This window comes from Diachasma alloeum, unplaced genomic scaffold (genome assembly GCF_001412515.2).
Source record: "Diachasma alloeum isolate Michigan unplaced genomic scaffold, Dall2.0 Dall_scaffold_78908, whole genome shotgun sequence".
NCBI classification, from domain to species: Eukaryota; Metazoa; Arthropoda; class Insecta; order Hymenoptera; family Braconidae; genus Diachasma; species Diachasma alloeum.
In genome coordinates, this window is record NW_021683643.1 from 922,820 (window position 1) to 938,435 (window position 15,616).

Below are 15,616 nucleotides of genomic sequence, written 5' to 3' on the forward strand. Positions count from 1 at the left end.
TTTCTCCGTTTCTCAAACCGTTTCTTTTCCTTCTGAAGCTCTTATTTTCCAAAATGTCAAAATTCCTCGTTATTGCATCTTTAATTATACTTAAGTATTCGCGTACCGGAGTGGTATGCTACATTTACACCCATTTGGGTACATTTTTATTCATTCTTCAGTGGCTGGTTACGTATATTCTATTAATCCATTAATTAATCTATTAATTAAAATGTAATACCTTGTGTTTTAGCCTCGCTTGTTTCTTCTTCCTCTCCACTTTCCTCCTCAGAAATAATCGATGTTCCGGTGCCAATTGTTTCTTTCAAATCACCTTTGCGTGCCTTTTCTCGATGTAGCTCCAATAAATCTCTGGCTTCTTTATTCTTCAAAGCCTTGACCTTGCTTTGATGAGCGATATCGAATAAATTATTCAACATGCATTGAAAATCTATTTCCTTCGATCGAACGGTATTCGTTGTTCCTCTTCGGGAGCCGTACTTGAGAATGGTCTTATATATTTTTATTAATCTTGCCACTTTATTAATCGCATGATACTCTTCAATGATTGGAATTCCTGCAGACTTCCAAAACACGGTACACTTCCGCACAACACATGTTGCAGCTTTGCGAGCGGCGAATTTCGGGGAGAAAAGTTTCGTGTAGAAAAGATAACATTTTAAAATCTGCTTATTTGAAGGCAATTGATTCCCACAAATGCAATCGATTTCCGGCGTTACATTACCAACGACAGAAATTTCGGTAGTCTGTCGGGTTTCTGGCATATTTAAACCCACTTTTTCGTTATTATTTATTGAAGAGCAGATATTTCAACGCAGCAATCGCACCGATGTTGACTGTTCAAAGTATTTCTTTGACTGGCCCGTAATGCAGACGGAAAATTGGGAATAGGTACCTCATTCTGTGAAGGACAAAGTATTGAGACCCCTCTCCCCCATCCCCTCCCCACCAAAAGTGATTAACGCGCCATAAATTCGACTTTTGGGAGCGTAAATTGCTTCAAAATTAGTCCGTAGGGTCTCTCAGGTAATATACGCCCTCGCACCGCCCAACTAAATGTCACAAACTCATCAATTCCCATTAGGAAAATTCCTAGAAATTTTATGAAAAAGAAATTATTGAATAGATTTGCGGAAATTTTGAAAAAATTTCCTTGAATACAATTCATCAAGATATCAGATTCAAGATTGAATTCTATTACTTTTTGGCCAATCCTATTGGAATGTTCAATGAAAAATATTCTATAGAAAAAATCAATAGAATTCGATTTTTCTATACACCCTATTCAATTGAGATATTTTCTATAGAGTTTTCTCGGCTCAAATTCACTAATTTTTTTTTGTTCGATTTTGTCGATTATGACAAGAAAAATAGAAAGAAAAAAATTTGAGCCGGGGGAATTGTATAAAAAATATCTCAATAGAATAAATTCTATAGAGAAATCGAGTGCGATCGATTTTTTTTCTATAGAATATTTTCTATTGAACATTTCAATAGAATCGGCCAAAAAACGATCAAAAGTCGAATAGAAATGCAATAGAATTATTTAGCGAATTAGCGAGGTTCTTCTATGAAATTTTTTCGTGCATGATCTTTTTTCACTTGAAGAGTTTGGTCATTTCAATACAATTAGTTGAGATATTACCATTTGTTCCCTACTTCCTTAAAAAACTGAATGTTACCTGATAGAAAATTCATAAAATGAAAATGAACGGAAGATTGCCGATAAATATTAATTTTGCATGATGAATTTTGATGCGAGTCCAACGGGCAAGAGAGAAAAGAAAATTCAGTTGGACGTATGGGCGAATGGAGACCACCTTTCATGTATACCTGGAAGATCCTCACAGCACCGACCCGAGACTTTTGGTACCTGGCTAAGGACCGTGATAAAGACATTTGACTTTTCACCGAGCAATTCGGCTACAAACTGCCAGTAGGTCAGATATTTTTATCAAACTTCAAAACGCGTGTGACAGCTCAAAAAACGGTTTAGGAATTTGGGAAAAAAATCACGTTCAATTCATTCCACGGACTATCAGTGGAAGGTCTGAGGGTGTAAAAATTTGAGACCCTGTTCAAAATGAGGGTGCGTAATTTACACCCATTTGGGTATCATATTTATTCATTCTTCAGTGGTTGGTTCCGTCTATTTTGATACTAGCTTTGAATGTTTCGTTTAGTGGGAATTTATTTGAGGGTTTCTCTTTTGCAACAACAGTTTGTTCTCACCATGTAACAGATCCTATTCTGTGCTCATTCATTGCGAGGTTTTATTCGTATTGTTCGCTTGGGGATGGAAAAATGTGAGTCTTCGTGGGGATTTCCGGGGTGATGGGTATCAATGTTCAGTCGTTTTGCTTGAATGAGGGGAGTTTATTGTATTTATTGTTGCGGAAATCGTGAATTTTGTTAGTTATGGGAAGGAAGGGGGATTGCAGGAATCAAGAGAAAAGGGTTTTGACCTTTTCCAGGGGGAATCCTCTCCTTTTTAGCTACGACCTGTGGCAGGTAGTTTAATTCTTTTTTCTTCGTCTCTCAAACCGTTTCTTTTCCTTCTGAAGCTCTTATTTTCCAAAATGTCTAAATTCCTCGTTATTGCATCTTTAATTATACTTAAGTATTCACGTACCGGAGTGGTATGCTACATTTACACCCATTTGGGTATCATATTTATTCATTCTTTAGTGGTTGGTTCCGTCTATTTTGGTACTAGCTTTGAATGTTTCGTTTAGTGGGAATTTATTTGAGGGTTTCTCTTTTGCAACAACAGTGTGTTCTCACCATGTAACAGATCCTATTCTGTGCTCATTCATTGCGAGGTTTTATTCGTTTTGTTCGCTTGGGGGTGGAAAAATGTGAGTCTTCGTGGGGATTTCCGGGGTGATTGGTATCAATGTTGAGTCATTTTGCTTGAATGACGCGAGTTTATTGTATTTATTGTTGTGGAAATCGTGAGTTTTGTGAGTTATGGGGTAGAGGGGGTTGGAGGATGAAGAAGAAGGTTTTTAACTCTTCTGGAGTAAATCCTCCTCTTCTTTTTAGGTTTGACTTGTGATAGGTAATTTGATCCTTTTTTCTTCCCTTCTCAAATAGTTTCTTCTCCCTCTGAGACTTTTATTTTCGTTAATGTCGAAAGTCCTCCTTATTGCGCCCTTGATAAAACTTTATTACTCACGTACCGGAATAAAACGCCATGTTTACACCCATTTGGGGTTTTTTTAATTCCTCTGAGCGTTCTGTTTTAAAGAAATTTACTTCAGTTTTTTTTTCAGAGCAACAGTTATTACAATGTAACGTATTGTGTTCTGCCCTCATTCATTGTGAGGTTTTACTCGTTTTGTTGTTTCGAGAGTAATTGGTATCGATGTTCAGTGATTCCATTCCGACAAACGACAGGTGCTATGGAAATTTCAATCAACGAATGGTATTTATGAGTTTTTTTTGTGACACCAATGATATTCTTGGAGAGTGAAATGGGAGATGTCTGTTGAATTTATCCGTGAAGTTGAGAGGCGTCGAGGAGTTCCAGAAAAACGTTCGAGATGTTATAGGAAATGGGCGAAATAGATTGGAAATATGGGGGTGAGAGGGGAATTGTGGCAGAGGAGTAGAAAACGTCGGGATTACAGGAATGCGACGATAGAATATACGTGGGGGGAGTCAACGGGAAAACCTTCTTGGGTTTCGGTATAAAGGAAACGTAGGGTATTTATTTATGTTGTGGATTCTGTAAACGGGAGGATATCATAAAAAGACGCATCGCACCAGCGAAATAGAGTGGAAGATGAGAGAAACTGAATGAAAAAGCGAGGGGGCATGCGGACGTAAAATGAATTGCAACAGGGGCTGTCTCAAGTGAGCGAGTAAATTAAAAACGAGGGGTCGGGGGGGAGGGGGCAATTTGAAATTGAATAAAAGGTCGAGGCAAAGAGTTCGTTTGTACTTTTCTTGTGGTAATCCAGTCGGGCATCCCCGGTGAAATACTGCTGTTTTTGTTTAATTTGTGAGTTTCATAAAATTGGATAATTGAATAAAGTTTTTGTACATTCAATGAGGGAGATGGAAATGAGGCGCTCAAGGCAAAAAGGCGAGTAATTAGCTGATCAGGAGAGAGAGAGGTGCAATGTGATGCTCTTTGTTGCGTGAATAATGAGCAAATGGAATATGGGAAGAGTGAACATTGATCATTTCCTGCATATTATATGTGCGGGTTGTATTGCTATTTTATGGATATTTTAATGATTTTTTCGATGCTACATTGTCAACATTTTTTTGAAATTTCATGGAGGATATTATAGTCAATCTCTTGAGAGTGACATTGATTAGGATTTAGGGAAAAAATGGTTATGAGATTTCAAGTTTTAAGTGGAATTCATGGAAATTCATGAGTTTTCAATGGAATTGAGATGGGAATTTCATAAATTGATTGAATTTTCAGTGGAACATGAATATTCAGAAACTAAATGACATAAATTCTCAATTTTTCCTGAATTCTCCGGATTTTTATGAATTTTTACAGAATAATTGAACCGAAAAATCAAGTATTTTATTGATTTTCAGATCATTTGAACGGAAAATCAATCTAATATTTGATTTTTCAATAACACGATGTCCTGAAAGTTCAGTGGAACTTGAACACGATGAAAAATTCCGAAATTTTTTAATGAATTTTTTTAATGAATATTCATTTTTCTTTGCTGAAGACCTTATAGAAAGGCAGCTTTTTCTGTTCGCAATAATTTGCAAAAAAATGGCTAAGAATTTCTCTTTCATCAAATATTCCAGAAAATGAGGAAAGACATGATCAGAATTCCAATAAAATTCTTGAGAGAAACGAGAGAAATTCAATGGAAATAAAAATGAAACTTTTAGTATTTGCTAGTGAGAGTGTTAGGTTCTTCTGTTGAATTTTTTCATACGTGAATAAATATTGGAGAAATTCAGAGAACTTAATTTATTCGTTAGAGCTAAAACATTCTTAGTTTTACATTGCCGGTATCTCGCAAGTCAATCTGTCCTTGCTAGGTTGATATTCACATTCATATTCATGTTCGCTGACGATTTTCGCAAAGACAACTTATTCAGCTGCAATAGTTTGCAAACAAATGGCTAAGGATTTCTTTTCCATAAAATATCCCAGAAAGTGAGGAAAGACATGATCAGTATTCCAATAAAGTTCTTGAGAGAACCGAGAGAAATTCAATGGGAATAAAAATGAAACTTTTAATATTTGCTAGTGAAAGCCTTAGTTTCTTCTATTCAGTTTTTCAATACGTGAATAAATATTGGACAAATTCAGAGAGCTTTGTTTATTCATTAGAGTGAAAGCATCTGTTTCATTTATTAAATTTTTCCATACGTGAATAAATATTTGACAAATTCAGAGAGCTTTGTTCATTCATTAGAGCTAAAACATTCTTAGTTTTATATTGTGGGTACCGCGTAAGTCGAACTGTCCTCGTTAGGTTTATATTCACATTCATATTCATGTTAGCTGAAGATTTTATCCAAAGACGACTTATTCAGTTGCAACAGTTTCTAAAAAAACATGGCCATGAATTTCGCTATAAAAATTTTCAATTAAATGAATAAAACAGAAAACGGAAATTCACCGACATTTTTTTCCATCAAATATCCAAGAATGAAGAAATAAATCAAGAGAATCTGAATAGACATAAAAATGAAAGTTTTTATATTTGCGAGCGAAAACGTTAGTTTCTGCTATTGAATTTTTTCTTACGTGAATAAATATTGGACAAATTCAGAGAGGTTTGTTTATTCATTAGAATGAGAGCATCAGTTTCATTTATTGAATTTTTCCATAAGTGAATAAATATTTGACAAATTCAGAGAGCTTTGTTCATTCATTAGAGCTAAAACATTCTTAGTTTTATATTGTGGGTACCTCGTAATCGATCTGTCGTCGCTGGGTTTATATTCGCATTCATATTCATGTTATCTGAAGATTTTATGCAAAGACAACTTATTCAGTTGCAATAGTGTCTAAAAAAACATGGCCACGAATTTCTCTAGGAAAATTTTAAATTGAATAAATAAAACAGAAAAACGAAAATCACCAAAATTTTTTTCTGTCAAATATCCAAGAATGAAGAAATAAATTGAGAGAATCTCAATAAAAACAAAAATGAAAGTTTTAATAATTGCGAGTGAAAGCGTTACTTTCTTCTATTGATTTTTTTCACGCGTAAATAACTATTGGCCAAAGTTACAGAGCGGAATAATTCAATAAAGTTTTTATACATTCAATGAGGAAGATGTAAATGAAGCGCGAAAGGAAAAAAATTTAGTAATTAGTTTACGAGAAAACGCAGAGGTGCAATGTGACGCTCTCTGACGCATGAATAATGAGCAACCGGAAACCCAAAAAAAGTAAACATGGATCATTCTACGTATATCATATGTGAGGGTTGTATTTATGTTTTCGTTTCCAGAGCAACTTGACAGAGGGTGAAGAGGATTTGCCTGAGGACACTCTCTCGTTGCTGTCTGTACTATTCGTCGGTGAGATTCCATACGAAATTTCATATTGCACAATAGCATAATACAGAATAATATAAAATTGATAAGAATGGTAAAAAAACCTAGTGAATCAGTCTTGCAGAGAGCTTATAAAAATAAAAATCCAAGCAAACGGAAATATGTGGAGGAAGAAAAATAGCTGTGCTCGGAGTGATGAAGGAATAAAAGAGCGTAAAATGACGTATAAATAAAAATGAGGTTGAACGATTGATCAATCGTCATTTGTGTTTTATTTTCTGCTCTACTGTTTCAGGCTTTCTCCTCTTTGTTCTCATATTCTTCTCAGTAGCTGGTAACGTATTGGTTTGCGTGGCGATATACACGGATCGTGGATTGAGAAGAATTGGAAATTTATTTCTCGCATCGCTGGCCATTGCTGATTTATTCGTTGGCTGTCTGGTTATGACATTTGCCGGTGTCAACGATCTACTCGGCTACTGGATGTTTGGTCCACGTTTCTGTGACACATGGATTGCATTTGATGTCATGTGCAGCACTGCCTCAATCCTCAATCTGTGCGCAATATCACTGGATCGTTACATACACATCAAAGATCCACTCAGGTATTGTTATTGAAACTTGGGGTATTATCTAAGCCGCGAGGGAGATTAGCTTGAGCAGTTTCCGGGACTGGATTTTAGCCAGTCACAGCGCAGTATTCAAGGGCACGATACTCTTTTGTTATCAATTTTTTTCGGAAATTGCACACTAGCTTCTGGAAATTGCATCTGATAATTGCATAGTAGCTATTCATTTATTTCTAAACAATTGGATGTTTTGCTGGAAGAAGCGCTCTGCTTGGCGAAAATCCAGTCCCGGAAAATTCTCCGCCGAATACCCCTCGACCTTCAAAATTAATCGGAATATTTCCCTCAAGCTTCCCTGCAAACAAACAAAAGTGTCAAGTTTTGCAGAAAAACCCTGTAAAACTTGACACTTTCATTTGTCTCCAACGAAGCTATCGAAAAATATAACGATAATTTTGAAGGTCTCGGAGTATTATAACTGATTATTTTTCCCAATCGGATTTCGACCAATCAGAGCGCAGTATTTGCGCAGTATTTGAAGTATTTGAAGCTACCCGACAGTTTTATTTCGGATACTACACTGATGGTAATGGTAAAACATTACTTGTTCAATCTTTATTTTTGAGGCACAAATTTGTTACGATTCCGAACAAATGATTTTTGTGGTGGACAAACTCGACTTCAGCACGGTGTGACATAAAATATTATTGATCACTCGGGCATAAATTTGTGCCCTTGTACTCTAATCTATTATATAGAAAAGACTCGTAATTTTCGAAAACTGCCAAGTTTAAATAATAAAATCATTGTAAAATATCCGGAAACTTGGGGTCACATGGGCCTCAAATGATCGACAGAGGATCAAATGAAAGCTCTGATGTTCGACTACAAAAGTAGCAAAGCATTTCAGCCGAGAAAAAATAGCCAAAGTACTTGGATATCCTTAAGAACACCGCAAGAACCGTTTTCTCATAAGATGGAAAAATCCAGTTCGGGGGGACCCCCGGCTGGCCTATGCCTCGCCTGCTAGAAGCCCGCGGTTAATTATTCATCATCTCCTGAACTGTGTAGCACAGCTACTTAAAATTCGTTTTCAATACACGGAGAGAAATATTCAGTAAAAATTACGGAACAATTTACGTAATTCGCGATATGGAATCGTTTCCCGGCAATTTTTATAGGAATGAAAGAGAAGAAATCTGAAATTTTCAGTGAATTTTAAGGTTCATCACCGAACAAAGTACGAAATTGTCACGTAATTTTTCCCGAAGAAGTAAAATCTTACAGAAACTTCCCCACTTATTATGTCTCTAAAATCAAAATGTCTTGAACGTTCACCAATTTGTATGAAGCTGATGAGTTATTTCTACGTTCCGTTCCATAAAATGTCTCAATCGTTGGGGAAAAATTACGGAACGACTTGTCCCCACAGCTACGAGTCATCAGGCGGGTGGTTAATTTTTACGGAACAAATCGTAGAATTTACCTGGCGATTCGTACAATATCAGTTTCGACTCACACTTTTTATTGAATTTTACTTCGCTCGCGGATTACGTTTCAAAACGTATTTTTTACGTTTTTTTTCTGGTAATTTTCAATGAATTTTTCTCTCCGTGCACCGGGGAATATTATAAACCTGATCCATGAAAAACACAGGAACAATCGTAAGAAAAACATGTTTTCTAGGCATATACCTTACCCTAACTCATTTATCATTAATTAGTCATTGGTGTGTAACACTCGATGACAACTGGATTAACGACGGTTTAATCCAAAATTCATGGGTGAATTGAGCGAGAGACATTGGTCATTGTGAATTGTGTGCAGATACGGTCGGTGGGTTACGAGGAGAGTTGCTGTTGCTAGTATTGCTACAGTTTGGCTTCTCGCCGGGACTGTGTCATTCGTTCCAATCAGCCTGGGACTGCACAGAAGTGAGGAGTCGAAAAATCCACCACCAACGTACAACGATGGTACACAGGTAATTGGAGTATTCTTCTTCCTCGGGGTGGAACATTCAAATTTTCCGGGGGATTTAATGGAGAGGCTTTTTCCTAGTTTGGAACTCCCGTCTCGGGAGAACTTGCTTGAGTATTTCATGGAAAATTCATCACGGGATTCATTCCTTCTTCAGCTCTGTTCGGAAATTACGGAATTTTGATGAACATTGTCGGATGATAATTTCATGAAATTACTCGATTCGAGGAAATTGTTTTACGGCTCTGTTGACTATTATTCTTCTCGCCTGATTATTATTCGTCTAATTGCTTTTCGTTCTTTAGTTGTCTTCATTCAACACGTTGAGGAGTAGAATTAAATGAAAAAATGAACGTATTTAAATTTATTCGAGGGATTAATTCGTTTTATGTTTCAATAATTAAATATTCGATTTATTTTCAATAATTTCGGTTTTTTTTCAATTTTTTTATATCCTATCGCCGCTAATTTTGGTGGATCTAAAGCTTAAATTCCGAGTTTTATATTGTGTGTCCCTTGCAAGTGAATATGCTCCCGTTGAATTTATCCCCACATTCATATCCATATTCATTTGCTGTATTTTTAACAGAATGAAGACAACAGATAATAATTCTTTCATGCACTTTAATCTCTTGCAATTGTTTGTAAGAAAAAATCTCAAAAGAATCTTTTAAATTTTTTCAATGAAACAGAAGAAAATGAAGAACACAACATCTATAACTATAATAGATTTTTTATGAAGTTCCAAGGTCGTTGAACGAGTAATTTCATGCACTTGGACGAACCAGACTCCATTCATACGCTATTACCGCTAATTCTGTTTAATCTAAAGTAGAAAAATCGTAGTTTTCTATTACGGGGACCTCGTAAGGATGTTCCGCTTAGTTTACCCTCACATTCACATTCATATTCATTTGCTAAATATTTAACAGCAAGAAGACGATAGATAATGACCCTTTTATGCACCTTAATCTCTTGCAATTATTTCTGAAAAAAAATGTCAAGAGGACCTATTAAATTTTTTCAATGAAATATCAATGAAAATAAACAACAAAACACCTACAATTTCGATTTTTATGAAGTTCCAATAGAACAATTCTCACGGACCCAAAAAAAAACCAAACCCGATTAATTTCCATTTGAATAACCCAAGGAATATCCAACCTGTGCTCTGGATCTATCGCCAACGTACGCCGTTGTATCATCATGCATATCATTCTACGTACCCTGTATCGTCATGATAAGTATCTACTGCAGACTGTACTGCTACGCTCAAAAACACGTTAAGAGTATAAGAGCAGTGACAAAACTCCCGCAGCCATCATCAATTGGAAAGAGTTTTCGTGCCAAGAGTACGCGTAAATTACAACAGGCTAAAGCTAAACCACCGGCTAAGGCTAAGCCAACGAGTCCATATCACGTGTCTGATCACAAAGCAGCTATAACTGTTGGTGTTATAATGGGTGTATTTCTCATATGCTGGGTGCCATTCTTCTGCGTCAACATTGTCGCTGCATTCTGCAAAACTTGCATACCAGATCGAGCATTTCAGGTATGAATTATTGATTCGTTAATGCACACTGACAGAAAAAAAAGCTCTGTCAAGAGAATTTTGTTTGAACCAACTGTCGTTTGGTTGTTAATTTACCAATAAATATGATTTTACAGGGAACACCAGGTTTCTCTTCTTGAGATATAGTCCATTATATATAGAAGGGATTGGACTTTTCTAGAATTCACATTTTTTTATTTGTCGCGATAATGAGACAAATAAAAGTATAAGAAGTAAAGTATGGAAATGTTTGGGGCACTCGCCTTCCGCAGGTCAAAAAACACTTTTTCGTGTCACGGGACCTGAAAAACCCCATTTTCGAAATTGGCGTTTTTTAGCCTTGACACGAAAATTAATATACACACCTCGCCGTGGAAAATATATCACCCTCCCCCATGGGCTTGCCATCCTCGCCTTCGGCTCGGAAGGCAATCTTGCACGTGGGGGACGGTGATCTGTTTTCCAAGGCTCGGGCATGTAATGTACTATTACGCACTTGTATCAAAATATCCTATTTTGACACTGCTGCTACCCTAGTAGAAATTTTATGGCGCAAAAACGTCACGGCATTCAATGTTATCATCGGCACTTTGGCTTAATGTCGCAGAATTTCGATCAATTTCTACTAGGGTACGTTCAGCTCTAGCCGGAAAGTGTCTTTTCGTTTACTCGTAAGCGAAAACTCTTTTTTTTACTTGTAAACGGAAAAGGCACAGTTCGGCCACTCGCTGAACGTAACATTACTGTCAAAAAATAATGGTCGACACATGTGAGACGGGAATTTTCAGCTCGTGTGATTGGCAGCAACTTCACACTCGTGAAAATTCCGCCTCACTCATATCGAAATATACTATTTCATCACTTGTGTGTAAAGTGATACGTTACGCACGCACCGCGTTAAAAAAAAATAGGACTCCCATTTTTGTGGTCAAGGCAAGTAAATGCCTGTCCACAAGAAATCATTGATATTCGCTGTAAAATCTTATGTATTTGAAATTTGGTCAAGTACGTAATATTTTTTCTAAGAGAAGAACATCCCAATAAAATTAATTTTCCGTACGGTGTCTCACAATTTCTCAAAACTCGAAAATCACTACACGGAGAGAAATTTTTTAGAAAAATTCTAGTGCTAGCACGGGAAAAGAGGCGCAAAGTGACGGCCAGGAAAAAATTCCAGTGCCGGAACTAGAAATTTTATTGGGGAAAACGCGAATTTTTCCCTGTATTTCTGTGAAAGTTAAACAGAAATCCCCAGAAATTTTACCTCAACAGCACTAGAATGTTTCACAGCGGGTGGATTGTGATTTTTTTCAGTACTCGTACTAGAATTTTTCAAGAAAATTTCTCTTTTCTTGAATTTTTCTTGCGTAGGCCGTTGCGATCGGGCTTTTCACTCGTGTATGGTTGGCCAGTCCTCGCCTTTGGCTCGGACGCCAACCATACGAGTGAAAAAAACCCCATGTGCATTTCCCCTCCGAAATGTACGATTTTTCTATGAGCGCGTGCTGTATTCCTCAATGATTAAATATTCTTTTCTTCATCCGTTTTTACGTCGCTCCGAGGAGATTTTTCACGTGCACTTTGCGTAGTACATTTTCCCTTCATTTTTCATCTTCATTTGCATGTGTGATGCGCGTTGATCCAAAGTACATAATTTATGGAGACCGCTCTCTAATATTCTGAGAAAATTTTGCTTGACGGATCCAGTGAGCACCCAAAGGGATTGTCTAAAAAGGGTAAAGGGTAAACGTCGAGTTAAAATCCATAGTCCTATGTAAACTAGAGTTGTTACTCTGGCGAAGAGAAAAAAACCTCTGCCCCAATTAAATGTTTTTCAATCAAGCCCTCGGCCCCAGGCGATTGTGAATAATTTTCATCGACCTATCAGCGTGAATTTTGCATCCTTCTCCCCGCCCGAATATTTATTCAAACTGGATTTCTCAATCTCATTCATGTCCCTCATCGTAATATATATTCATTGGCCCCCCACGTTATTCCACGCGGTTATTTTCACGAGAGAAAAAGCCAATGTAGGAAAAAGTGGTAATAAAAATATTGCTTTTTCCGTAAATGTAGAGGCGTGAAAACTCCCCGTCCTGAGTTCTATCGAGCGCAGTTCCTATTCCAACTTATTTCACTCATCCAAAGTTGGAAATAAAAAAATAGCATTACTAATGCCTTGGGATCCTGGGGCAGTGTTGAACAGATACATTTTTCATTCGACAGGTGCTCACCTGGCTTGGCTACAGTAACTCGGCCTTTAATCCAATAATCTACAGTATTTTCAACACTGAATTTCGTCAGGCATTCAAGCGAATCTTGACAAAGGGTACAAGAGCCAGAGGTAATCAACCATCCACCAGTGAATGCGGTGAATTTCGTTCTGTTATCGTGCAAAAACGTAACGGTTCAATAGTAGAGTGCAACATCAGTCCAAGGTCGAGTGCTGACAGTTGTCAAGTTGGTCTTGGACGACAGCATCGTGACACTATTGTAAGTTCAATATGAATTAGCACGGTAGGCTCATTAAAAATGGGAAATATACGACACGTACGAGAAAATTTCCTAGAAAAATCTAGTACATTTGCTAAACGATTCTATTTGACTTTCGCGGAAGTAAATGTTCAATGGAAAATATTTTATAGGAAGAAACAATCTAGCTTGATCTTTCTATACGAATTAGTCAGTTCAAAAGTTAAATTTTTTATTTGGAGATTTTAATTTAAAAAACATCGGCGGCAATGTCCCGATCACTATTGTTTTTTACATAAAATATTTTATCTGCAATTGAAAAAAAGAGTTCTAATGAATTTTCGCTAATTAATATATTATTTGAAAGACAATGGATTAATGCATTTTTCAACAAACTTCGCACTAAAACAATTCTCTGAACACCTTCGGAATTTTTTAATGGGATCTAAAAGAATGTTCAGTATAAATCCAATAGAATTCTCCAGCGAATGCGAATCTTCTAGATTTTTCCATGACATTTTATCGCATGTGGATAGGTGTAAAGAGAGAGAGAAAGAGAGTGACAACAGTGGAGGAGTTTATCATAATTGGCCAGTTTGGACCATTTCAACGACAATCATCATAATGAAAGAAGATTAAATACCAAAGTTAAATGAATGAGGCATATCCAGAATAACGGACTGTGTGATAGATATAACAATTACTTGGATGGCACATTATCTCATGAACTTTCCAAAGAAAATTCATCAAATTGAAGATTATACTTGCACGAATAATGTAAACCATCAATCTAGTTAATTAAAATGAATGAAGAACGTTAATGGAATTAATAATCATCCAGATTATTTACTCGACGCACACGGGTTTCACTCGATATATCATTTTTATCATCCTGTAAATGATCATTTATTTATTTTTCTATTAAAATTATCGACGAGAAAATGTTGAAAAAAAAAAATTCACTAACAATGATCCACATGGTGATCGATCTATATAGAATAGAGGTGAAATGGTTGACACATTTCGCGAGAAACCAGCATGATAATTAAATAAAACAAAACCAAATATACATATTAGCATCGTTACGATAATCGATATTAAATGAATCGTGTAATTATTATAAAAACTCAGAACTCCATTAATCTCGTTTTATTTATGATGTAAATATTCATTATGTACTCTAGTCAAATAAGTCAATAATGTATAAATATTGAAGAAGAAAAAAACGGGTAATTAATTTTCACGTAGAAACAAAATGACAAATGTTTTAATGAATTTCATTCCTCAAGTCCATTTATATTTAATGATCCAACAGGGGACGTAATCAAGATTGTTTGGCTGTCTGTCTTGATGAAAGACAAAAAAACGTGTTATTCTTATGGGAAATGCGTTACTCCCGTGTTATTCATATGGGGAAGAACGAGGCTCTTGGGGGCTTTTTAGGATTAAGATAGAATGCTGAAATTTTAAGAGGATGTTTTCTTATTTGTCTCGAATCTTTGGAGGGGGCGGCACGTCAAAAATTCCGTAACGGATGCATCCCTAATCGGAGTTTATTTCTAGGTCTTTTTTATCCAAGTTAAACTTTCCGGAGATTTTTAAGAATTATTAATTTCTCTTCGACGTTTTCCTCCGTATATACTCTAGTCAAATAAGTCAACAATATATAAATATTAGGGTGTCCGTGAGGGTACCCGTTAGAGTACCGAAAAGACTCGAAATAAATGAAAAAAATCCTCTCAAAATTTCAGCTCTCTATCTCAATTCTAAAAAGGCCCCCCAGAGTCTTGTCTTCTCCCATAACAATAGCAGGGAATTTTCATCGAAAATTCAAATCTTTTCGCCCCCGTTCCTGTTATGCAACTAAAAATTTTATAATCATGGGAAATTACTGAGTAAATGAACTACTTTTCACGGAAATTTTTCGTTTTTCATTCGCATCATACAATAGTGCAATTATTCTTATCGAAAATGACTTGTTATGCTTCTGAAAAACGTGTTATTCTTATGGGGAAAAATAAGGTTCTTTAAGGTCTTTTAGGATTGAGATAGAATGCTGAAATGTTAAGAGGATGTTTTCTTATTTGCTTCGAGCGTTTTGAAGGGACGACACGTCAAAAATTCCGGAACGGACGCATTCCTAAACGGAATTCATTTTTAGGTCTTTTTCACCCAAGTTCAGCTTTCTGGAGATTTTTAAGAATTAATAATTTCTCTCCACCGTTTCCCTCCGTGAATTCTAGTCACATAAATCAATAATATGTAAACATTAGAGTGCCCGTTAGGACACCCTTCCCGGAATTGTAGATCTGCCGCCCCCTCAAACAACTCGCAATAAATTTAAAAGATCCTCTCAAAATTGCAGCTCTCGATCTCAATTCTAAAACGCCCCCCAAGAGCCTTATTTTTTCCCGCAACAATAGCACGGAATTTTTGGTAGTAATATCCCAAGAGCTTCAAAATTATCGGGTATTTCCCGATAGCTTCGTTGTAAACAAATGCGGGTTTCGCGCAAGCGATCGGAATTTTTTCATCTGTAAAATTT

The 15,616-nt window shown here is 36.3% G+C and overlaps 1 protein-coding gene across 2 annotated transcripts in view; it reads left to right on the top strand.

Moving 5' to 3' along the window:
* Positions 1–14,292, top strand: part of LOC107047893 (dopamine receptor 1) — a 41,724-nt gene extending 27,432 nt beyond the window's left edge. The window contains exons 2-7 of one of the 2 annotated variants that reach the window (XM_015270796.1): positions 6,456–6,525; positions 6,797–7,106; positions 8,898–9,051; positions 10,201–10,599; positions 12,826–13,092; positions 13,608–14,292. In XM_015270796.1, the coding sequence (XP_015126282.1) occupies positions 6,456–6,525; positions 6,797–7,106; positions 8,898–9,051; positions 10,201–10,599; positions 12,826–13,092; positions 13,608–13,613 (1,206 nt within the window). In that variant the 3' untranslated portion in view covers positions 13,614–14,292. Of the gene's footprint in view, positions 1–6,455; positions 6,526–6,796; positions 7,107–8,897; positions 9,052–10,200; positions 10,600–12,825 lie in introns of both variants that reach the window. The other variant, XM_015270795.1, reaches the window with a different exon arrangement.
* Positions 14,293–15,616: the final 1,324 nt, after the last annotated feature.